This window comes from Brachyistius frenatus, unplaced genomic scaffold (genome assembly GCF_029030835.1).
Source record: "Brachyistius frenatus isolate BFR_SWC_R1_liver_20210118 unplaced genomic scaffold, ASM2903083v1 Contig_375, whole genome shotgun sequence".
Lineage (NCBI taxonomy): Eukaryota > Metazoa > Chordata > Actinopteri > Embiotocidae > Brachyistius > Brachyistius frenatus.
The window spans coordinates 5021-30962 of NW_027210974.1; the positions used below are offsets into that span (position 1 = coordinate 5021).

The following is a 25942-nucleotide window of genomic DNA, read 5'->3' on the forward strand; positions in this document are numbered from 1 at the left end:
TTGAAGTTCAAGCCATCATTCGAGGGTTAAAGGAGTGTTTGAAGCTGATGTGTGCATCATCAATGAGGGTCCTCACAAGAACACAAAGGCAAATATGTGTGTGCAGTCGATAATAAAAGATCTTATCTGCGAGGTTTCAGAACAAACTGAGAGCAGATGATGATGTTTCTCTCTGCAGCAGCCTGAGGACAGTTTTCACTCAAACTTTATCGACACAGCGAGCCGCTTCTCGTCGACGCTGACAGACGACCAGCTTGTGATTATTGTGTTTTATTTGACGAAACATTCAGCGACAGCAGGTGATATCATCGTCTCTGTGAGGGACGTTTATGACCTGATAACCCTGCAGAGTGACGGACAGACGGGCCGGAGTGGTTACAGATTAACTAGAAACACACACACACACACACACACACACACACACACACACACACACACACACACACACACACACACACACACACACACACACACACACACACACACACACACACACACACACACACACACACACACACATCCTCCCACATCCAGGAAATGTGTCTCTGTTCGTCTCACCTGGTTCGCTGAAGCAGGTAAGACTCGCTGGTGCTAAACTTACAGCCTCCATGTCTTAAATAAAACATAATTCTTAAGGTGTTCAGCAGGAAGTTTCTTTTATACTCTTCAGATGCATGCAAAGAAATAAACATAGTATATTTAAATGTCGACTGACGTGTTTTATATTTTTCCATTTCTGTTGGATCGATACAAAAATTAAGCACAAATAATTTCATTACATAAAAGATGGTTCTTTTCTTTCTGAGGTTTCTGAGAATCATTTTTGTCATCATTTCCACTGCTTAAAGATCTAGTTGATATGAAACCTCATTTTGTACTTGATGTTTTTCAGGAAAACTTCATAAATAAAACTCATTCGTGTTTAAAAAGTTTCGTGTAAAAAATTTGCGCAGCATTAAAACTGTAAAAGTTCGTTTGTTTGTGTCATCAGATGGATCTCAGAACCCAAAACAGCCTCTTTGAAATCCTCGGCCGGCGGGGTCGTCGCCAAGGAGATGACGAGCGGAATGTCCTGGTCTTGAACGTGCTGTTGCTGGGCAACAAGCAGAGTGGGAGGAGCTCTGTGGGGAATGCTCTGATTGGTCAGTCCTTCGGAACATTCTGGCAGCTCATTATCCTACTGCGCTCTGATTCGCTGTGTTTGTGTCGCATGAGAAACGTGGTCACACCAAAAAAAATCGTGATTTGGATAAAAACAAACAATCTTATGTTACGTGAGGTATGTTACTTAACATGCTTCATGAAAGTTAAATATGTTGAATTATGGACGCTTGTAGCGCCATGCAAAAACAGAATACATTTTCCGATGGTTAAAAATCTTGTTCATCATGCTCAACATTATTTTTGTCTTTTCCTCCTTATCTTTGAAAACATAAAACATAATCCCACAATAAAATAATCGGTATTTGAATTGTTGAATTGCTGAATTGTTCTTGCAGGTGGAGACGAGTTCCAAACAAACACGAACATTTCTGGTGTTTCCGTGACGACAGAGTGTCGGCTCCTCAGCCGAAATTTCCCGAGGTATTTCAGAAGACAGGGGGCGGAGTCTGACCTCCTGCTGAGCGTGATCGACACGCCCCCTCAGCTGCCCCGCCCACAAAGCCTGCACGAGCTCTGCCCTGAGGGCGTGCACGTGCTCACCATCGTCGTGAGAGCTGACGTCCCGCATGAGGACGCACTTCTGCAGCAGCATGTGGAGGTAACACACACACACACACACACACACACACACACACACACACACACACACACACACACACACACACACACACACACACACACACACACACACACATCTGCACATACACACTCATGGACGTGTTGATGTGGTGAACTGTGTGTGTGTGTGTGTGTGTGTGTGTGTGTGTGTGTGTGTGTGTGTGTGTGTGTGTGTGTGTGTGTGTGTGTGTGTGTGTTGACACTCAGAGTCTATTTGGTCCAGGATGGCGTCATCACACCTTACTCGTCCTCACGCACACTGACCACCTGGAGGAGGCGGGGCTTCACCCGTCAGTCTACCTCACCCAGGCCCCTGATTGGCTCAGAACTGTGGCCGAGGAGGCGGGGGGCGGAGTCTGGTTCTTGGACAACAGCTGCGATTGGCCATCAATCAGAGGACGCCCGCTGAGGGACCGACTGCTCCGCCTCTCGTCCAAGAACCATCACAGGGCTCTGACGGTCAGGACAGAGGTGTCACTCTGACTCAGATTCTGGAGATCTTTTCAGACCAGCTTACAGAGAAATGTCAAAACATTGTTAAAACCTGAACAGTAGAAACTTAAATGGTAAAAACAGATGTACTTCTTTTTCTCAGATAACTGATGCTAAATGATTTCCTGTAAGTTACACATTTGTAAAGAGTTTGGAAACCATTCCTCATTAGTGTTGGTTTGCGGCATATAATGACTCAATACTTGTAATTCTCAAAAGTGATTTATTTGTTATCGATGCATTGAAGAATCTATTTCAAAGCATTTGACATTTTTTTAATTTGTTTGATTGCTTCATTTCTGAACAGACTTTGGTGGCAGCAGAATCACAGGAGTAACATTTACAGGATGTGGTTGGCTTTTCACAATAAAAGTAGCTGGGTGTACATCTTGACGTCAGTGTGTTGTGTCGGGGGTCCTCCCTGTGGCGTCTATCTGATGGTGCAGTTGGTGAGTGAGGGGGCCCTGCACAGCCCCTTGCCCTTCACCTCGAACCCGCAGCCCTTGTAGTTGGCCACGCCCCTGCAGTCCACCTGCAGGTCGGGCTGCAGCAGCTCCCAGATCCTCTGCTTGGACTGCAGCTCCATGTCCGGGTCACCTGAGCACAGAGACACTTTATGACAGGTGAGATAACGACCCAGTCTCATTTCTCTCGTTTGCCCCGCCCTGATTAGTTTCATCTGTCCCTTGCTGTCCTCCTCTCCCTGGTGTATTTCAGAGTGAGGAAAGTAAAAGGAGGAAATCAAGTTTTTGCAGTTCTCTTGATCCGCCCCTAAAGTTACTGCATTACACTGTTAAAACAAGCTCAACACTTCCTGCATCCATTTCAAATTAAAAGCCCTTTAGCAGACGGAAACCTTTAATTTCTTAACAAGGCTTTTAATGTGAAATCTTTGCAGGAACGTGTTGCGCCTGAAATCGGTCTATTGCTACGAGCTAGACTAAATCACGAGCCTACCTAACGTGCAGCCCAGGGCCCCAAATGGAGGTTTTATTCCATATTATTTGGGACTACAGACTTTGTGTCATCACAAATGTAAGGCTATTAGAAAACAAGGTAATATCCCTTTTGGCAGTTTTACGATAAAAATTGTTTAAATCATATTTATTTACGATACGTTCATTAATCTGAAATTAGCTGTTTGTTTTTGTTGTTTCGCTCTGTCTCACAATTATGTGCTTTAACCATGGTTACCAGGGTAGTTGAGGAAGGTGACTCTGTCTCCAGGGGCGGAGCCTGTGGGTGGGACTAACAGCTCGGTGCAGTCGTCAGAGGCGGAGCAACAGAGAAGGCGGGCCTTGGAGACCACGCCCCTCTGTTTACAGGCCTTGACGTTGCATAGGAACACGGCCAGCGACCCCTGGAGCTGCAGAGAGGTGATCAGTTATCGTTACAGTAGTTTTAGTAAACGTGACAGGAGGTGTGAAAAAATATTAAAGTCTATAATATACAAGTTATATATTTTAAGACTACAGACAGTTTTTGAGAAGTTTTGTGAGACGTTTGATGATGATGATGATGAAGTTTCTTACCTCCTCCAGCCGTGTTTTGCCTCCCAGTTTGCTGACGACGGTTCGCGGTGCGTTTTCTCCCACCTCCACCTCCTGGACCATCATGCCGTCTGCCAGCGGGTGGCGACGGACGCTGAGGATTCGTCCGACCCGCAGGTCCAGTCGTGACACGTCCATCTGTGACTCCGCCCCCAGAGAGAGAGACTCTGAGGCGGGACGAGCTAAGAGAGACAGGAGGAAGGTGAGCCAGTTCTCTCCTCTCACCGCCATCTTGAACTTTGAAGTCCCTCCTCTCACCTTTCCTCTCTCCTCTCCGCCTCCTGCTCGGCCTCTCCCTCTGATCATGTGAGGAAGAGGAGGGAGTCGCAGGAACAGCGGCTGTTGCTCCAGCGGTGGAGGGAGCTTGATTGACAGGTGTGACTGGGGCGGGGCTAAGAGTCTGAGGAGGCGGAGCCGGGGAGAACAGCGCTTTGGCTGAAAGAGAGTCGACGTTAGCAAATCAAAGAGGTCAGTTTAATGTTTGCGGCTGCTGTTATCTTTTAGGTAAAAGTTTTGACTTAATAACGTTTTTATTAAATTAAAGAAATGATTCCCGTCTGTGGATAATTGACTGTTATTTAAATGTGACCACAGTCAACACTGAAGCAGCTCAGAGGGAAATAAAATGAGCCACAGCTGTCCGTGTGTTTCTGCGTGTCTGTATTTCTGTCTCTGTGAGGACCGCAGGGAGTTTTAGAAGATTGTAAAACATGTAATAATGACCGATTCACCGTCATCAGAGTAAACATAAGTTTAGCGTACCGCTGCGTCTCTTCTGTTTATCCTGCAGCTGATGTTTCAGCTGCTCGATGTCCTTCTTCAGTTTGCCATTTTCAACCAGCAGTTTCTTCTGCTCGCGGACGGATGCCTGCAGGACTGACACACACCCACAAACATAAAGGCTTCAGATTGTCCACAGGGGGGCGCGTTGCATTTTACTATGAAGGGTCCGAGCTGCAGGAACCATATTGTTTTTTGTTCCATGTATTATTATCATTCCTAAAAGTCAGTGTGCAGGAAAAATGATGGCAAGTGTGTTGGAAATCCTCCCAAAATATGGAAACTGCACCCATAGGTGGCGCTGTAATAATTATGTTTGTGTTTTCGCCCATGTTTCCACAATTTTCAAGATGTCAGAATATTGTGAAAATAAAGGTTTAATATTTCAAAAATAAGCTTAATATTAATATTTTAATTTATTTACGATCAGGATGTTTTGAAAGTAAAGTCGGAAAGTTTGACCGGTAAAGTCGGGACATTTGGGTACGACATGACTGATTAAAGTTACAGTTGTAGTCTCTTATTGTGTGTATTTTGTGTTTTTGGGATGAACCAGTTCCTGATTGTTAATTTGATCCTGAAATCTTCCCAGATGCTCCCCACCCCCACTCTTACGAGCTTTCTCTCTGGTCAGCAGGGCGTGGGTTTTAAAGTACTCCATGATCTGCTCTCCGTCATCCGGATCGAGCTTCATCAGCGTTGCTTCCAGGCTGAGAGACAAACGGACAAACAGGTGAGGCGGCAGCGAACAGGTGAGGTTCGAACCCACAACCTTCTCGTCGTGAGGTGAACAACCTCACCACCATGAAAGGAGAAAGACAGAGATGTTTGTCTTTTATTATTTATCATACAATCAAACCAACGAGTAAACTGAGACGGACTGTTAATCTCTCTGCGTGCATGCGGGCTTACGAGCCGACAGGTGAGCGCTCGCTCTGATCCACCTGTCAGTCAGACGTCAAACAGGAAGTGCTTTGAAGTTATGATTTAGAAAAAACAAACAAACGTCTCTTCATCAATTAACTCTGACATTTCACAGTGTGTGTGTGTGTCCAGATATCATCTATATAAACGTTTGATCGGTGACATCGCTGTTCATCTGATTTGCGTGCTGTCAGTCATGTCAGAGCCGGGCGCTTTTTTCAGCCCCGCCCACTGCAGCATCACTCAAAGCAGATCCGATCATGAGGTCATTTCAATGCTTTGATTTACAGTTTTACAACATTTACATTTTCTTGACGTTTCCGGTTAACTTTTCTTGAACTTATTTAACTTAATTTAATTCTCAGTTAACTTGGGATCCGACTCTCAAATTAAACTCTTCTCAATCACGCGTCAACAAACCGTGACGCCGCCCATTTTGAAGCCTCGAGTTCAACATTTCAGCCGTGGCCATCTTGGTTCTTTTGTAAATTTGTTTTGTGTTCAGGAACAAGTTGAAGAAACGCACAGGACCGGAGAGGTAAACCGAAATGACGAACTGGCGAAGATGGAAGGAGAACACGTTAAAATATACCGATGAGAGGGGGACCGCGAGGGACAGGTGAAATGAATCAGGGCGGGGCAAACAATAATACAGGGGATGGTCAGATTTCCGCTATAAGTGGGCGGGACATGGTGTCCTCAGGTGCCCAATCAGATGGAGTCAGATCCACCCGTCACTCCCCTCCAGCCAGACTCAAATATGGTCACTTCCGGCCGCAGAATACCAAGATGGCGAAGGTAGAAATACTAAAACTCAAGGGAAACATCACAAGTGGTCGTTCACCTCTGCTGACTCGGACGTTTGTCACATGACCTTCGTTTACGTACATGTCCTTATGACAGCAGGACGAAAGATGAGGCCTCATGAAGGGAGTCATGAAAGCATCGAAACAGGCGTCACTGAAGTTTAGATAGATGATATCACACACACACACACACACACACACGCACACACACACACACACACACACACACACACACACACACACACTGAAACATTTACATAATGAAAAAGTAACTGACGCACCGTCAGCTGTGAACATTTACATACACAAACACTTGACTGCCACTTACGTTATTGAAGGGAAACTCTCCTTTAAGAACAGAATCCACACACACACACACACACACACACACACACACACACACACACACACACACACACACACACACACACACACACACACACACACACACACACACACACACACACACACACAGCAGCTGCTACACAACTGAAATGTACAGCAGCTGCAGTCGGGCTACTGCTATAAATAGCAAGAGCTGGTACAACACACACACACACACACACACACGAAAACATTGACAACTATTTAAATGATAGAGTTGAAAAATGTATAAGAAATGGATTCATTATTTAAAGAGAAAACTTAAACTTCAAAATGTCCTGACTGAACTTCAACCTGCTGCTCAAAAACCTTTAAAAACAGTCAAATAATCACGTCGTCATGCATCAAAACAAAGTCAAACACTCAAATATTCAATTCAGTGTTTTCTTTGAAAAAGTTAAATAAAATCAGTGAAATAAGAGAAATAAGTGAAAAAGAAAATCTCCGACAGAGCAATGAAACACAAAGTGTTTGCAGCTGTTGGGGTTTAAAAACCAGGACAGCAGCCGTATTGACCTCTAAACGACCTCCAGGAGGTCCGGATCCGTCCTATCACCTCAAACACATCCAGAATAATGAGATTTGTACCTGGGAGGAAACAGGTTGTCGGCGTTGTCCATGTCGGAGACAGAAAGCTCACAGAGAGAGAGTGTTCGCCTCGCTGTCTGTCAGCTGTCTGCTTCCATCTCTCAGATGGAGGTCAAAGGTCAAACACCGCCCCTTTTTAAACCCCCAGAACAAGAGTGAAGACACGTTGACCAGCGGAAAAACGCTGCCACTTCAAATGGCGATAAAACAAACGGTGCTGCATCGTTTAATAGTTTTAATGACTGTTTCTATTTCATGTCCCTTGATACTCCAGACAGTTACTTCAGATTTAGATCTTACAACCCAGTTTTAATTTTACATGTAAACAAACCATCTGTGTTCACAGATGATGGTTTTCACAAGTGTTCCTGAGCCCATGCAGTGATTTCCACTCCAGAATAGTGTGTTTTTAATGCAGTGCTGCCTGAGGGCCCGAAGATCACCACCATCCAATATTGGTTTCCAGCCTTGTCCCTTGTGTTCAGAGATTTCTCCAGATTCTCTGAATCTTTTAATGATATTATGAACCGTAGACGATGAAATCCACTAATTCTTTGTAGTTTTACGTTGAGGAACATTATTCTTAGATTGTTGAACTATTTTCCAACACAGTCTTTCAGAGTGGTGAACCTCTCCCCATCTTCACTGCTGAGAGACTCTGTCTCTCTGAAATCATATTTTATACCCAATCATGTTACTGATCTGTTGCCATGGCAACCTGGTTAGTTGTCAGATGTTCCACAAGGTGTTTTTTTTTAGCGCTACACAACTTTTCCAGTCTTTTGTCGACCCTGTAACAACTCTTTTGGAAACGGGGTTGTACCTAAAAAAGTTTATAAAATGTAATTCTTTATAACAGAACACAACGTGCACTTCTTCTCCTGTGAACATAAAATAATATTTTTAAATGTAAGTCCGTCTGCTGCACAACTAAAACTTTTTATATTATCTGGACATTTTACTAAAACAGGCGACACATTGGGGAGAAAACAATAAACTTAAATAAATTTAACCCTGAAAAAAAAATCTAAATCTGTCTGATGTGGTTCCCAGATGTCCCTTCATTTGTCCTTTATTTTGAAAAGACAAAAACTTAACAAATTAAGAGAAGTTTTAAGGGGTTCAGATTTCTGCAGTTTGGTTTATTTGGCTAAATTAATGTATATTCTAATTATTATTTCAATATTTTTGGGCCTGTTGTTTTGTTTTTTGGGAGAATGTGTTTATTTATTTACATTTGGAGGATTTGATTTCTTCCTTTGTGTTTTGGGGTTTTGTTGTAGATGATACGCCTCCCTCTAGTGGAACAAAGCGGTACTACAACCCCAGTCAGCCACAAAGAGCTCACAAACTCTCCTTTATTTCACTGCTCAAACGTTTCAGTTCATGATTAACAGATCAGTTCGAGACATTAACACAGTAATCAGATGTGAATCAGCGGCTGGAGAAATTAAAGTCAGACGAACGAGGGACGAACAAAGATTTTAATCCATATTGTACAAATTACATATTTAAATTGCATTTAGATATGTAAACATTTAGATATTTACATATCTAAATGCAATTTAAATATGTCACAAACAAAGAAAGCTTTAAATAATTGCATTTAGATAATAATTATTATTTAAAGCTTTCTTTGTTTGTTTATCTAAATGCAATTATTTAAAGCTTTCTTTGTTTGTTTGTTTGTGTCCCATTCACATCAACAAATAAACAATGAACCTAAAAACATGAAGTCTTTTAAATACAGGTGTTAGTCAGTATTTAACAAACGACCTCAGTCTTTTAAATATTGGCAGGAAATTTTACTAAAAATCAATGTATTTAAATAAGTTAAAGGATCTCGTAGTTTTCTGTTAACGTTTAAATTCCTCACATGATGCAACAGATAGAAAAATTTAAAAAATTATCAATTAGTGTGAAAGATTTAGGCCGATAAATGTTTGATTGAAATCACATGTAGATCTGAGCCTTATTTTAAAGTTAATTATAAATGAATTTGAGTCATTTTCAGGTCTTTTCTCTGTGATTAGAGCGGCTGCTCATTCATGACATGTTTTATTTATGTCAGTCAAAACTGTCCAGATACAAACTCTCGCGGTTAAATTTCAAATTTACAATGTGCGACAATAATTTCATCTGTTCAGTAAACTCAAGGTTTGTACGACTACGCCTGAGGCAGGAAATAACGTTTAATAACGGTATTTTTATTCAGCGCTGAATACATGTATTAAAAAATTCATCACAAGGTCATAAATAATCGTAATACTTCAGTCATAATAAATCAACATTATATGTCAGTATTATGAGCTGTAAAGTTTGCATGTATTTATTTAGACTGTAAAATATTTGATTACGAGGGAATATTTTTATCTTAAGTAAACTAAGTAAAATCATTTTTAGCATCATTCCTGTTTTTTCATCTCTTTTTGTCATGAACGGGCTGCCGTACTTCTGACGTTTCCCCTTCGTTTGACCACGAATCAGATCGATCTCAGGTGAGTCAGCAGGGCGGGGCCCGGATACCGGCGGAAGTTGCCGGTCCATATTTGGAGTGTGGACAGCGCGAGGGGACGGGCGGGGCTTCTCCTCCAGCACACAGGCTCGCGCTCACACCGACAACCCGCGTTCACAGTGAAGAGGAGGAAGAGGAGGAAGAGGAGGATCTGAGGAAGAAAAAGTGAAGATTTCTGAGGATAAGAAGTGAAACTCTGCATCCAAACCGGTGAGTTTGTTTTTATTCACCTTCCCGCGCAGTAACGGGCAGTTTGTCGCGCTGGTTGTACCTGGTGTCGCACACCGTCCGACAGGTGACTTCCTGTTGACGTCGTCCTCAACAAAATGAAGGACTCGGCAGCTGCACACGTTTACTGAAGCACCGCATTTCATTTACATGTACGTTTAAAGCGAGGACTCGATTAATCGATCTGCAGATCGATCGTTTTTAGAAGGTTACGCCCTCTTTTTATTTATTGGTAAAATGACTGATCGGGCCAACTTGGGATTCATTATTGGCTAAAAATCCCTAAACAATCCTCGCGGAAAACTTCTACTTTTTCGTGACATAATGTTTTAACATAAACGGAGTGTTTGATAGTTTTAACGTGACTTTTCTTTTGTCATATAGAACTTTAAAAAAAACTCATTTTTAAAAAATTTCTTTTATTTTTTGTTGAAACAATTTATTCATTTTCCTGTAGTTATTTAAGTTAATTGAATCATTATCTGGTCAAAATTCAATTAAATGATTCCAGTGTTACACATGCTTTACTTTTAATGTCATTTTAAGACATAAACACGATTAAATGGAACATTTTTGTTGTTACCATTTATTACTGAAACAAATTGAGGGATTTAATCTATCAGTCAACGACTTTTCCTACAATCTTTTAATTTGAAATTCGACTAGCAGATGTTCTTCACTTACTGTGAGGGGTTATGAACTTTCTGTTGCATTTAATAATGAAATAAATCTAGTTTTTTTTTTCTCTTATTGAGTTCAATCAACTATTTGACAGGTGTTTGATCAGGTGAGAGGTTCTCAACATGTTTTATTTCTTTAAAAACTTGATATTTCCTCAGTTTAAAACCTAAAGACGTCAACATTAGCTCCTGAATTAATGACAGACATCTTTCTTTTTTTTTTTTTTTTTTTTTTTTTTTTTACTGTTTTCTGATTTCCACCAATCAGAAAATGAATCAACAAGTAACTCATCCTGAAGATATTCCCTCTCCTCCTGATGGGTTTGCTGCTGGCAGCCTCAGCTGTTATTGGGGGAAATTGAATTCTCATGCTTGTAACTCGATTAGGGTTCATTTCTGTTGCTCCGTAAACAGGATGTGACCTCAGAGCACAAAATTCAGTTTTTATTCTACCGCTGTGGCGTTACGGTGACGTGTTCGTGACGCTCTTTAAACAAAGACATGAACATTTGAAGGCGTCACGGAGGAGTTTGTAGAGTTGAACTTAAACTGAGTCTGAGTGAAAACATTTTGCAGCATCGAGCTTTGAAAAGCGAACATTTGACTGCAGGGCGGATTGTTTTCATAATCATTTCCATGTCTCCTATTCAGTCCAACAACCGCCAAGTTTCTGGATCCAAGTTTTTATCTTCAGACGCATTTTAAGCGACACATGCAGAACAAAGATGTTTTCCATCGGATGTCTCTGGTTTCGATTTGAAGCATCCGGCTGTCGTTAGTCCTTCAAGGACCGTCGGAGAAGCTACCAATAATTTCTGTTTTTACTTTTTCTGGCTGATAAACTGATTAACAAACAGAACATACAATAATGAATTTATATATGACGGCTGCATTCATGTAGGACCAGATTCAGATGCAAGTTCTTGTCCGTCTCGTGTGTTTTTGTGCAGGCGGCTTTAACGTCACACACCTCACATTTGTGTAACATCCCCCCCGCACTGACGTGTTAACAGCGTGTTTAACAGTTTGTTAACGACATGTTAATAGTGTGTTTAACGGAATGTGAAACGGCGTGTTAAAGGCGTGTTAAAGGCGTGTTTAATGGCGTGTTAACGGTGTGTTAAAGGCGTGTTAACGGCATTTGAAACGGCCTGTTAACGGTGTGTTAAAGGCGTGTTTAATGGCGTGTTAATGGTGTGTTAAAGGCGTGTTAACGGCGTGTGAAACGGCCTGTTAACGGTGTGTTAAAGGCGTATTAACGGCATGTGAAATGGCGTGTTAACGGTGTGTTAAAGGCGTGTTAACGGCGTGTGAAACGGCCTGTTAACGGTGTGTTAAAGGCGTGTTAACGGCATGTGAAACGGCGTGTTTAATGGCGTGTTAACGGTGTGTTAAAGGCGTGTTAACGGCATGTTTAATGGCGTGTTAACGGTGTGTTAAAGGCGTGTTAACGGCATGTGAAACGGCATGTTAACGGCGTGTTAAAGGCGTGTTTAATGGCGTGTTAACGGTGTGTTGAAGGCGTGTTAACGGCATGTGAAACGGCCTGTTAACGGTGTGTTAAAGGCGTGTTTAATGGCGTGTTAACGGTGTGTTAAAGGCGTGTGAAACGGCGTGTTAACGGTGTGTTAAAGGCGTGTTTAATGGCGTGTTAACGGTGTGTTAACGGCGTGTGAAACAGCCTGTTAACGGTGTGTTAAAGGCGTGTTTAATGGCGTGTTAACGGTGTGTGAAGTGGCGTGTTAACGGTGTGTTAAAGGCGTGTTAACGGCGTGTGAAACGGCGTGTTAACGGTGTGTTAAAGGCGTGTTAACGGCATGTGAAACGGCGTGTTAACGGTGTGTTAAAGGCGTGTTAACGGCATGTAAAACGGCGTGTTTAATGGCGTGTTAACGGTGTGTTAAAGGCGTGTTAACGGCATGTGAAACGGTGTGTTAACGGGGTGTTAAAGGCGTGTTTAATGGCGTGTTAATGGTGTGTTAAAGGCGTGTTTAATGGCGTGTTAACGGTGTGTTAAAGGCGTGTTTAATGGCGTGTTAACGGTGTGTTAAAGGCGTGTTAACGGCATGTGAAATGGCGTGTTAACGGTGTGTTAAAGGCGTGTTTAATGGCGTGTTAACGGTGTGTTAAAGGCGTGTTTAATGGCGTGTTAACGGTGTGTTAAAGGCGTGTTTAATGGCGTGTTAACAGTGTGTTAAAGGCGTGTTAACAGCGTGTTAACGGCCTGTTAACGGTGTGTTAAAGGCGTGTTAACAGCTGGACAGGTTGTGTTAGGCGAAAATAAAAAACTTCTGGTGGAACATCTCACAACTAATTATGTTCCCATGGCAACTGATCACTAATGTGATTGGGTGTAATCATGATCTTCGGCCCTCAGGCAGCACTGCATTGAAAACACACTATTCTGGAGTGGAAATCACTGCATGGGCTCAGGAACACTTGTGAAAACCATCGTCTGTGAACACAGTTCATCGCTGCGTCCACAAATGATGTTAAAACTCTCCAAAGAAGAAACCAGATAGAAACAGTCTTCTCGCTGTTTGACGATGACGACGCAGGTCGATGCTGTCGGACTTGTTTGAGTGAGTGTTAACAGGATGTGAGTGTTTGTGTGGGTGTGTCTGTCCCTCAGGTTACTCAAAGTCAAACACGTGTGTGTGTGTGTGTGTGTGTGTGTGTGTGTGTGTGTGTGTGTGTGTGTGTGTGTGTGTGTGTGTGTGTGTGTGTGTGTGTGTGTGTGTGTGTGTGTGTGTGTGTGTGTGTGTGTGTGTGTGTCTGCCTGAACGCGATTGACTTGCACGGATAAGTGAATTCCTGCCTGAGAGTGCAGCAGAGTTCGGGGCAGGTGTGCAGTTCAGAACTCCATTAAGAATTCCTTTAATTTAGTGATTGAGGTTTACAGGGTTACACAGCTGCTGCTCTCAAACACAGCACATTAAAGAACCGGGTTACAGAGTGAAGGTTTGGAAGTTGAAGAAAATGTGGCCGTCTAACAACAATAATGTTGAATATAAACCTCAGGGAATGGAAAGAGAGTTCTTCAGGATGCAGGAAAAAAATGTTGATATGTAAATCAAGTCTGGTTTAGAAGGAGAAAACTTTATCTGGGGAATGTTGATCTTAGTTTATGATCAACTTCAGAAAGATGTGTCATCTCAAACAACCTGAAGATTTCTTCATCGTGTCTCAAAGTAAACAAACATGTTTGTGTTTTTTCAGGTTTGTCCTGAGTCACCTCGACCAATCACGTGCCTCCTCTGTGACCGTTGATGTTGATTGATCTGTCGTCAATGATCTGACCAAACGGCTCCGTCACTGCCACTGAAAGACTGATACGGACCTTTTGATCGCTGGTACCGGATTGAACCGGTGAAACCGTGGAGAGCTGGTTCTGGAACAAAAGCGAAGCTCGTTGTTTTCGACGAACCGATGAAACTTTCCGACTGATCAAAGAATCGATTAGACGGGATCGATGGCGGCGTCCGAACTGATCCAGGACGACGATGATGTCCGGCTCCACGTGGAAGCCAACGTGACCACAACGAGTCCCCCGACGCCTCCTCATCCTCTGAGGGTTGCCAACGGCAACCCGACCCGCCCGGCGTCCACGCCGTCGCCACCCGCCGACGCCGTCGACGGCCAAAGCGAACACCAACGCAGCAAGCTGAGCAACGTGTTGAAGCAGAACCAGCTGATCCGGTCTCTGAGCAGCGGCCTGCGGCGGCACTGCGACTACGTGAAGATCACCGTGCAGGAGGAGCGCGCCAACCGCCTGCCCAAGGAGTGGTGGAAGACGGCCGTGGCCTTCCTCTACGCCCTCTTCAACCTCGTCTTCACCACCGTCGTCATCACCGTCATACACGAGAGGGTGCCGGACAAGTCGGTGAGCCCGCCGCTGCCCGACAAGTTCTTCGACTACGTGGACCGGGTTCCCTGGGCCTTCACCGTCACCGAGGTCAACGGGCTGATCCTGGTCGGACTCTGGTTCATCCAGTGGATCTTCCTCAAGCACAAGTACGACTCGCAGATGTGACATGTTCTACTGGTTCTAATCCCACACCGAGTCTTTAGGTTTACAGAGTGTTCCTGAACGCAGCACGGTGATTCGCACGTTTCAGGTTTCCACGGTGACGTCATTAATGTTCAGGTACCAGAGGTCAGAGGTCACGTTAACGTGAGGAACTCGGTGATGATGTTGAACTCTGAATACTTCCTGATGGAGGTCGTTGATCCTGCTGCTCCGTGTGCAGCACCGTGCTGCGTTCAGGAACACTCTGTGAACATATTTGTAAATTTACCTGAACTTTAAGAATGAAGGTTCCATCGATCCTCTTGACGGGATGTCCAACACGTGGCTCCGTATGTTCCTGTTCATCGTCTCTGCAGGGCGATCGTGGGTCGCCGGTGTTTCTTCCTCATCGGGACTCTTTACATGTATCGCTGCGTCACCATGTACATCACCACGCTGCCGGTGCCGGGGAAACACATGGTCTGCGCTCCAAAGGTACGTGAACACGCAACCGTTCCCCTCCGTCAGCTCGGCCGTCACTCAACGGTCCGTTTGTCTCTGCAGCTGTACAACGACTCCACGGGGAAAATATGGAGGATTCTCCGGCTGATCTCAGGAGGAGGTAACATCCCAACGTCCAGCTGTTTCTACACGCACATAATTCCCCGTCAGCCCTCGGCTTTAAGTCTTCAAGTTGTCCGTCCGTCCGTCTCATTGTCGTGGACACAATATCTCAGGAACACTTTTGACACAAATGTTCACTTGGACCCAAGAAACAAGTGATTAGACTTTGAGGGGTCAAAGGTCGAGGGCCCAGTGACCTCACGTATTCCCATTCTCGGGAACGCCTGAAGATTCTTTCTTCAAATTTGGCACAAACATTCACTTAAACTCAACGACGAACTGGTTAAGTCTTCGGGGTCAAAAGGGACTCCGTCCTCACGTCCGTCCCATCCATTTGTCCAGATTTCACATTCGGTCAGATACAGTCGGTGACACTAATTTTGGATGTCCATTTCCATTGAGTACGAATGTTTACTTGGTCCCAACGATAAACTGACAAGATTTTGGTTGGTTAAAGGTCACGTGACCTGTCAGCATGAATTCAACTCAACGCTTCCTCTGAATTTTCACACTAAAAGTTAGAGAGAGAGTTAGAGAGAGAGTTAGAGAGAGAGTCAGAGAGTTAGATAGAGAGTCAGAGAGAGTTAGATAGAGAGAGAGTCAGAGAGAGAGTTAGATAGAGCGAGTCAGAGAGAGTTAGAGAGTTAGAGAGAGAGTCAGAGAGAGAGTTAGAGAGAGTTAGAGAGAGAGTCAGAGAGAGAGTTAGAGAGAGTTAGAGAGCGAGTCAGAGAGAGTTAGAGAGAGAGTCAGAGAGAGAGAGAGTTAGAGAGAGAGTCAGAGAGAGAGTTAGAGAGAGTTAGAGAGCGAGTCAGAGAGAGTTAGAGAGAGAGTTAGATAGAGCGAGTCAGAGAGAGTTAGAGAGTTAGAGAGAGTCAGAGAGAGTTAGAGAGTTAGAGAGAGAGTCAGAGAGAGAGAGTTAGAGAGTAGAGAGAGAGTTAGAGAGAGAGAGAGAGAGTCAGAGAGAGAGTTAGAGAGAGTTAGAGAGCGAGTCAGAGAGAGTTAGAGAGTTAGAGAGAGAGTCAGAGAGAGTTAGATAGAGCGAGTCAGAGAGAGTTAGAGAGTTAGAGAGAGAGTCAGAGAGAGTTAGAGAGAGAGTCAGAGAGAGAGTTAGAGAGTTAGAGAGAGAGTCAGAGAGAGAGTTAGAGAGAGTTAGATAGAGCGAGTCAGAGAGAGTTAGAGAGTTGGAGAGAGAGAGTTAGAGAGAGAGTTGGAGAGAGAGAGAGTCAGAGAGAGTTAGAGAGAGAGTTAGAGAGAGAGTCAGAGAGAGAGTCAGAGAGAGAGAGAGAGAGTCAGAGAGAGTTAGAGAGAGAGTCAGAGAGAGTTAGAGAGAGAGTCAGAGATAGTTAGAGAGAGAGTTGGAGAGAGAGAGTCAGAGATAGTTAGAGAAAGAGTTAGAGAGAGTTAGAGAGAGAGTCAGAGAGAGAGTCAGAGATAGTTAGAGAAAGAGTTAGAGAGAGTTAGAGAGAGAGTCAGGGAGAGAGTCAGAGAGAGAGAGTTAGAGAGAGAGAGTTGTCAGCGGAGTGGGGAATGTTTGTTGTGATGTATTAGTGATGTTTGTTTGTTTGTTTGTTCAGGTTTATCTCTGACAGGCACTCACCTGATGTGTGGAGACTTCCTGTACAGCGGTCACACCGTCATGCTGACGCTGTCCTACCTCTTCATCCAAGAGTGTGAGTTCACCGTTCAGCGCTGCTGCTGCTCAAACTCCCGTTTCATTATCATGTTCAGAGGTTTCTTGGTCTTCAGCTTTTACTTTCTTCTTCAGCGTAGAAAAAGAATCTTGTTTTCTGTGGATTCCTTGGATCAATATAAAAGCTTCAGACATTGATCACATTCATTTCTGTTTCACAAGTTGTTGTCTTATTTTGAACTTTAAACGATCCCTGGAGCTCCAACTTCATCACTATTTATATGAGCAGGAATTATAGTTATATAAATGAAGAGTTCTGATAAGAATGTGATTAAATTGTCATAAATAATTGTGGGCTGTGTTGTTTGTCTTATAAATGGGGTTTAATAGGTGGCTTTGAAAAGGTCTTATGAAGCATTAAAATGAATTTGGCGAATCTTCAAAGACGCTTTTCTTCCTCCAGAATCACCAGACCGATAAAAAATAACACAAATTGTGAAGAACATAATTGTCAGAAGCAGATTTGATTGTTTGACGCCCTTCACAAGAATCTGAACCTTTTAAAACTGATGTTTGGAGGAAGACTGGTCGCATGAACAGAAACATGAAAACACAACGACTGAGGAGTGTGTGTGTGTGTGTGTGTGTGTGTGTGTGTGTGTGTGTGTGTGTGTGTGTGTGTGTGTGTGTGTGTGTGTGTGTATATAGACTCCCCGGGCTGGATGTGGTGGTACCGCTGGTTCTGCTGGCTGCTCAGCGCCTCCGGAGTCGTCTGCATCCTCATCGCTCACGACCACTACAGCATCGACGTGGTGATCGGATACTTCGTCACCACCAGGACCTTCTGGTGGTACCACACCATGGCCAACACACACGTGGGTGGACACACACACACACACACACACACATATATATATATATATATATATATGCCCTCATACCGCCCCCTGCTGGCTGTAAGTACACCTGCAGGCCTTTCAGCTGTTTTTTTTTATACCTTTATTTCCACTAATCAGAGCAGAATTTCACCAAATAAAAACGTCAAACGGCTCCAGAGCAGATGAACAGGAACCTCAAAGAAACAGGAAGTAGCATCTTCAGTGTAACACGTGAAGTCAACGCTTCTCCATCAGTTCTCAAACGGACCAGCGACACGACCGGAGAATCATTTTCTTTTGTTTGCTATGAGGTCATTTTTGTTTGTTTAGGACTCGTTCTCGTTTGGTTTAAGGTCATTTTGTGTGTTATTAGGTTGTTGTTTGTTTTCTTAAGTTGTTTTTGTTTGTTTTGTGAGTTTCTTTCATTTTGAGTCTATTTCTTGTGTTTTTTTTTAGTTTTTAGTTTTTAATGGGCTCTTAGACTTTCCAACTAAATATTGCGTCACTTCACAGAAACACTTCGATCCTTCTGTTTAATCTCACGATAGAAAATCATCCAAACATCGTGACGTTTCACTGGAACATTGAATGAAACCATTAAATCCAATAAGTTTGGGTCTCATTTTAAACTGTACCTTCAGGTGGAGTTTCTTTGTGTTCAGGCGCTTCGTCGGGCTCCCAACAACTTCCTGTCCAGGACGTGGTGGAACCCGATCTTCAACTTCCTGGAGAGGAACGTCCAGACGACGGTTCCCATCGTGTTCTCGTGGCCGGTGGCGCTGCCCTCGTCCTGCAGACAGACGTACAGGATGGTGGAGGGGGGGAGGGACGAGTGACGGGGGGAGGGGGGCTGATGGGGACGGCGTCCATCCACCCCGACTGACGGGACGAAGAGCCGGAGGCCAAAAGGTGTCAAAGCGTTTCCATCGTCAGCAGGAACGTAACGATGGAGTTCGTCTTCCTGAAGAACGTCCGTTTCCTCAACAGCTAGCTACGACACGTTGACTATGGAGCAGGTAGCCACATGCTAGCTCTCCATGCTAAACAACTGTTGTCACAAATTATGTCAAATAACGATTAAAACGTATTTAGTGTCACTTTAAGACGAAGAACACCGGGCGGTAAGTTTACCACAGACTCTGAACCGAAGCAGAACTATCCATGCTAGCATTGGTGAAAGGTAAACGAAGAAAATCTCAACTCAACGTTAAATATTCAGAAGATCCGTTCTGATTGCGATGTTTGTAAGCTAGCCAACAGCTAGGTAGTAGCTAGCGACGTCAAGTCCCCAAAGCTAACGAGTCCTAATCACACTTTATTTAAATGTCTTACTGGACTTCATTATCGCTGTTTAACTTATATTTTCAAGCCAAAATGTCCAAAGTATTTAAAGACTGAACTCTCAGTCTGATGGTTGTTTTTATTTTGTTCTTTATTGGAATCGGTGAAAGAAAATAAAATAAAATAAAAACTGTCTTCAACGTTTGGACCGACGCTCGGTGGACGAAGCTGCTGGTTCAAAGTTGGAAACGAAGGTCGTCGTTACTTTTCTGAAAGTGCTGACTCACATCTTTGTGTTCAGTTGGTTTTATTTGGTGTCAGTCAGTTTGATTTCATAATAAAAGATTTATTTTCAGCGCGGAGTCGATATCGATTGATTATTATTGTCTCAGCATCCACGTTGAGTCTACAGCGGTCTCATCCAGCTGTCAGAGTCCAGCTGCAGCAAACAAACAAACAAACAAAGGATCATTTTATTAACATCAGGACAGAAACACTTGTTTACAGTGATTTTTTTTTTTAATTATTTTCCATTTCTCAAGATTTGTGATTTAATTTGTGGTTTAAGTGACTTTATTGCCATGAAATGATTTATTTTTAATTAATTTTTTATTTTTATTTTTTTTATCACCTCCCTGATAAACAGGAACATGTGGTGACTTCCTGAGATAATAATCCTGAAATATTTGACCTTTGACAGCTTCCTGTCACCTGCTGGCCCTGCTTCCTCTTCCTCTTCCTCTTCCTCTTCCCCTAAAAACAAAAAAGAAGCTGAAGTTTCCCGCTACACACATACACACATACACTCACACACACACACACACACACACACACACACACACACACACACACACACACACACACACACACACACACACACACACACACACACACACACACACACACACACTCACACACACACACACACACTCTCACAGGATCAGTGAAGCAGTACATACGTAGTTGTCCCGGGCGGACCATCCCGGGTGGAGCTGCATGTGGAGGAGTCTCTCCTTCTGGGCCAGTTCGTAGTATTTGGACTGTTCGGCGTGGGACAGAGCGTTCCACTGAGACAGGAAGTAGAAGTTCAAATGGTCAACACAGAAAACCACAGAAATCCTCCAACGCTCAACAATCCTCCGAAACGGGAGATGAAAACATTTCCAGGTCGTCGCAGCGTTTTCTTAAAGCTTGAACCGTCGGCTCTTCTGATTTAAAAGAGGATTCATGAAAATGTCTTTAGATGTTGATTTTATTATTGTTTTCAGAAAGTGTAGTTCACACTGAATCTAAAAATGTGTGTTTGGTGTCTGCGTGTTCAGATTTGACTGAAGGAGCACGATGGTGACATCACCATGACATCACCATGACATCACCATGACACCACCATGACATCACCATGACACCACCATGACATCACAATGACACCACCATGACATCACCATGACACCACCATGACACCACCATGACATCACCATGACATCACCATGACACCACCATGACATCACCATGACATCACCATGACATCACAATGACACCACCATGACATCACCATGACACCACCATGACACCACCATGACATCACCATGACATCACCATGACATCACCATGACATCACCATGACATCACCGGTGTAGTTCTGTCTTCATAAAACTGAGCCGTCAGTCGTTCCTGTTTGTCGTGTGTTTTAGGTTTAACTGAGTGAGGACTCCCAGAACAATCACACGCTTTTTAGTGTCTTCGTCCCACGTCCGTCCCCTCTGACCCCGATGATGTCACCGTGACCTCATCGGGTCGTCTCACCCTGTGTCCCAGGATGCGGTTGATGGCGGCGCTCTCTCTCTCTCGTCCCTCCTGCAGCACTTTGTGTCGCGTCTCCTTCATGTAGAGCATGAAGGCGTTCAGAGGCTTCTTCACCTGCTGCCTGCTGGAGACACACGGGGACACGAGGACACACGGGGACACACAGGAGCACGAGGACACATGGTGACACACAGGGACACGCGGGGACACGAGGACACACAGGGACACGGGGGACACAGGGACACGAGGACACACGGGGACACATGGGGACACGAGGACACACGGGGACACACGGGGGAGGAAGCGGTGAACACAGCAGCATCAGTACGAGTCTTTCACTTGTCTGAGTCGTGGTGCAGCAGCAGTCGAAGCTGAAGTACTTTATGTCGTACATAAGCAGTGAACGATCCCACCTGGTCATTCTGTTGCCGTGGTAACAGGGGCGCGTCCCAGAGTGGGCGTCGGCTTGCTGGGCAGCAGGCACGCCGATTGGCTGGTTGTACGGGGAGGAAGGAGGGAAGTGTCTGCGGCTGTAGAGGAGGAGCGGGACCAGAGGGTGGACCGGGACCAGAGGGTGGACCGGGACCAGAGGGTGGACCGGCGACTGCTGACAGACCAGACAGTTACGTTCAAAAAATGACCTCCGATATTTTAAATTCTTTTACATTTGTTATTTTAGCTGTAATTATGCATCACTAAACAAAAAACACTGACTTTTAATGTTGTATTCATTCATTTATTTGTTAGTTTCTTTAACAGCGACATTGAACATTAATAAAACATTGATTTAAACGCTAATAATAATGCATATTTATTTAAAAATGTATATTAAAATTACAAAGTGTTTAAAGACATTTTTAAACATGCAAAGCAATTAAATAGGAATTTTAAAGTTAATAAAAAAAACATTTAGGACTTAATTTTAAGCTGCGATTAAAGATGTTAAAAACAACAAAATGACAGATGTTAATATAAATATGAACCACATTGTGTTTCATAATGAAACACATTAAATAAAAAGTACAGATATAAAAAGCAAAATACGAATGTTGTTTTAATGAATTAAATATGTGCCGTTATTTCGTTGCAGAGACTGCAGGTCACATGACGTCCACTAGAGGGCAGTATGACGTCATCTTCCAGGTGCATATACACATCGATCACAACTCATCGGGTTTCTGACCGGATGCATTTTGACGTAATTCAACAGCAGAAAACAGATTTGTAGCTTTTATTAGGTTTATGTGCTGGAAGGTGAAGCGACACCAGAACACATCGGACACGCGGACGCAGCCCCCCCCCCCCCCCACCCACCACCCTGCGGGGGGGCATCAGTTAACACTGATGCTGTTAGAAGGGCGACATATTGGCTGGAAGGGACGAACACACACGTCAGAGGACGTTACATCAACTCAAACCAAACCTCACATCCAAATATCGCTTTTGTTTTCATTACATTTTTATTTTTATTTTTATTTTTATTTAAGCATCATCATCAGCTACAGAAAACCAGTGGACGGAGATGAGTTATCTTCCTAACGTGTCAAACCTCTCTATGTTTGAATCTGGACTTTGTTTTGCGAACTCTCAAACAGCTGGTGGCGTTTGAAACTGGTTTGCAGGAATAATTTGCAAAATGTGTTTTTCTGGTCCTTGTAAGACCTTTTTGTACCGTAATCACATCCATTAGGTAACACCGCCCCTGGCCTGGCTCCGCCCACCCATCACAGATTCACTCTTTACTCTGAGTCTTCACCCTAAAATCTAATAACATTGCAGGAACTTCCAAAATGGATCAAGTTCCCAAAACGTGATCAATAATATTGAAAGCACTCACTGGAGCAGCAGTTGTGGTGTGAGTGTGCGAAGTGTTGTTTCGCCCCCTGCTGGTCAGATAGAGGTACGGCTGCTGCTGAGCTGAACACCAGCTGAACACCTGCGGGTCACCTGAAACGAAACAAACTGCTGGTCAACAGGTTTTTCTGAACTCAGGTGATGTTGGTTTATTTATTTTGACCCACCGCAGGACGGTCCGGCAGCGCTCTCATTCAGACCGCTCATCACCTGAAACAACATGATCGTAATAACTATTCACTCATTTTTATAGCATTAATAATCATGTAGTTTAAACACAATGTAATGATAATACAGTATTTATAATTCATAAAAGAGTTCATAATAAAAGAAAGCTTCGAGTGCAGAAAACACCTGATGACTAAAACAACAGTCAGAAAATTATAATAACAAAATAAAATAAGAACAAAATAAAATAAGAACAAAATAAAATAAGAACAAAATACAACAGCAATGGATCAGTTTTAAACTAACAATACAAAAATTTGTGATTTACACTTCGCACAATAATATATATTAAATTCACAATGATATGAATATATAAATTGACTTATCAATAAGATATAAATGTCAGTCAAATTTAATTCATTGCTTAAATATGTAAAATGAAACGATTAAAAGGAATTTGACCATATTTAATATCAAAAACACTTGTTGTTATCCTGTAGAAAGGTGACTTTTTATATTCACAAAATAAAAACAACTTTATTTGAAATGCACTTCTGTTAGCATGTTAATAAAATACACGAGATGTTGATAAAATTATACTTACTATGATTACATAAATGAGAGAAAATATGACATGAAATAACATACGTGGTGATAAAATGTGATGAGTTAAAAAATATATTTAAATACCTCCTTTAAAGTGTAAAAATGCTGATAAATATTCACCCTTCTGCTGTTCGTCCGTCCCGAGAAAGAAGAGAAGAAATAAATTAAAACTGAGCTGCAGTTTGTCAATAAAAGTTCAACGTTGTCATTTATTAGTTTACTGATTACAAATATTTAAAGTCGGTTCAGTGAAGAGTTTCAGTTTCCTGTTGGATCGTCAGACTGAACGACTGCTGGATGAACTTCAGTCAGTGGTGTTTACACACACACACACACACACACACACACACACACACACACACACACACACACACACACACACACACACACACACACACACACACACACACACACACACACACACACACACACACACACACACACACACACACACACGTCAGTCATTTTCTTGCCTCAGGTTCTTCTCATATCTTGTGATCAGCGACTAAAATCCTCCCACAGATTAATTAAACTTATTTTAAATGACATTAATTGATGTGAAGTTGTTTTTTTGTCTTTTTGACACATTTCAGTAAATATTACACAAAACTTTTTAACATTGCAACCAAACAGATCGGATTCACATTGAAAACTTTTTGTGACGTCTTTACGAGATCATTTGTACTTAATTAATGTTTGCATAAACGTTATAATAACTATATATATATATATATACCACTTGACTAAACCAGTAAACTGTACATAAAGTATATTTACATATATATATGTGTGTATGTATATATATACATATATGTATATATATACATATATTTATTATATATATTTATTATATATTTATTATATATATATATGTAAAAATAATATCAACGCACAAAGTTAAAGTCAGCAAAAATAAATATTAGCATTCATTGGCTACTGTTATTATTAACAGTTATTATTATCAAGGTTGATGGAGAGAAAACAGAAAAATATTTTCTTAAAATGTGAAACTTTTCCTTTAAAACAGCAAAAAGGTCCAATTAATGTTCATTTAAACTGTTTCTCTGTGATCCACATAACAAACACTGGGACCTCTCCATCTACTTTCCTCCCTTTTGTTTTTGCACTCTGACCTTTGACCCCCATCCCCCCAGGTTTGGGGGCGGGGTCAGGGGTGAGCATCCCTCTGGATTCGCCAGCACGACTGTCACAACGTGTTTTCCTGCAAAGTCTCCGACTGAATCACAGTGAAAATATTTGGACTCACTGGTGTTTTATAACGAGATAAAAACACGTCGTCACGCCAACTTCACAATCTCCATTTAGATTTATGAGTATTTAACATATGTTTCATCATATTATCCAGTCCAGTACTTTCTCTTTTTGATGTGTTGTTAAACCCTGACTGCCTGAGGCTGCTCAGGCTTTTTTTTCTGTTTTTATTTTGTTAAATATTCTTTTAGTATATTTAATTTAGTTAGATTCATTTTAATGAATTTTTTTTGTCAACCCCTCCCTTCACCTGTTTAATTTAATTTAATTTAATGTTTTTCATTTGTCATTATTATATATTTTCATGTATTTATTTAGGAACTGAAACCTCTCTTTACTTTGATCATCTTCACTTTAATTTATCATTTTATCTATTAATTTTAGCAAACTATTCTTCCACTGTTTATTCTTTTAGTGAACTAATCTTATACAATTCTTCACCTCTCTGCTCTTTGTGAATAAAAGATATCAGATCACTGCGAGTAGAAAAAAAAATCGAGAATAACGATAAATTGTTGAGAATAAAATGAAAACGTCAAGAACAAAGTCGAAATGTTGAGAATAAAGTGGAACTTTCAGTATCAGTGACACGCATTCAACACGCCTTCATTCTCAACATTAGAATTTGATTAACGACATTTTGACTTTATTACATATTTATTAAATTGCAAACATAAAAAAGTATTCCTTCTATTTTTTCCTTTAATATGACCTTAATACTTATCGTACTTTACTTTTTTCCCCAGACGTAACACTTTCATTTCCATATTCTTAAATCATGTCCTTTTTTTTGTTTAAATTAAGCAATTTTGTCTTATTAATTGTGCAACATCAAGATCTTTCCATAACCAGAGGAACATCCTGGTAAACCAACCAGTCATAACGCCATCTACTGGACTGGAGTGCTTAAAACTAGGTAGGCGGGTAAGAAGCGGATAAATTGTCTTTATTGTGCTCTGCTCTTTTAAATAGATAATGAAAACTCTCACTACTTCACACGAGGCTCCACCGAACACATTCCACGTGAAGGTTTGGTCCTTTAACGCAGCTGGAGGTACCTTCGCCTGGAGTTCGTGTTTCCAGCCGGA

General features: G+C 42.4%; 3 protein-coding genes across 5 annotated transcripts; 2 read left to right on the plus strand and 1 right to left on the minus strand.

Moving 5' to 3' along the window:
- Nucleotides 1-991: 991 nt before the first annotated feature.
- LOC138636388 (GTPase IMAP family member GIMD1-like) lies at nucleotides 992-2265 on the plus strand. Its single transcript, XM_069724385.1, has 3 exons — nucleotides 992-1142; nucleotides 1500-1762; nucleotides 1990-2265. The coding sequence occupies exons 1-3, from the start codon at nucleotides 992-994 to the stop codon at nucleotides 2263-2265; spliced, it is 690 nt and encodes a 229-aa protein (XP_069580486.1).
- Nucleotides 2266-2483: 218 nt separating this feature from the next.
- Nucleotides 2484-7403, minus strand: aimp1b (aminoacyl tRNA synthetase complex interacting multifunctional protein 1b). Of its 2 annotated transcripts, none has more exons than XM_069724394.1 (7): nucleotides 7307-7403; nucleotides 5220-5314; nucleotides 4587-4700; nucleotides 4083-4259; nucleotides 3807-4006; nucleotides 3469-3640; nucleotides 2484-2871 (listed from the first exon to the last, which is right to left on the minus strand). In XM_069724394.1, the coding sequence occupies exons 1-7, from the start codon at nucleotides 7336-7338 to the stop codon at nucleotides 2705-2707; spliced, it is 957 nt and encodes a 318-aa protein (XP_069580495.1). In that variant the 5' UTR covers nucleotides 7339-7403; the 3' UTR covers nucleotides 2484-2704. The 2 variants fall into 2 exon arrangements, with proteins under 2 accessions (XP_069580495.1, XP_069580496.1); XM_069724395.1 differs by lacking the exon at nucleotides 7307-7403 and adding an exon at nucleotides 6663-6710.
- Nucleotides 7404-9661: 2258 nt separating this feature from the next.
- Nucleotides 9662-19236, plus strand: LOC138636403 (phosphatidylcholine:ceramide cholinephosphotransferase 2-like). Of its 2 annotated transcripts, XM_069724403.1 has the most exons (7): nucleotides 9662-10031; nucleotides 13949-14743; nucleotides 15116-15233; nucleotides 15303-15360; nucleotides 16937-17032; nucleotides 17701-17867; nucleotides 18533-19236. In XM_069724403.1, the coding sequence occupies exons 2-7, from the start codon at nucleotides 14202-14204 to the stop codon at nucleotides 18704-18706; spliced, it is 1155 nt and encodes a 384-aa protein (XP_069580504.1). In that variant the 5' UTR covers nucleotides 9662-10031; nucleotides 13949-14201; the 3' UTR covers nucleotides 18707-19236. The 2 variants fall into 2 exon arrangements, with proteins under 2 accessions (XP_069580504.1, XP_069580503.1); XM_069724402.1 differs by having other exon boundaries at nucleotides 15116-15360.
- The last annotated feature ends 6706 nt before the right edge of the window (nucleotides 19237-25942 follow it).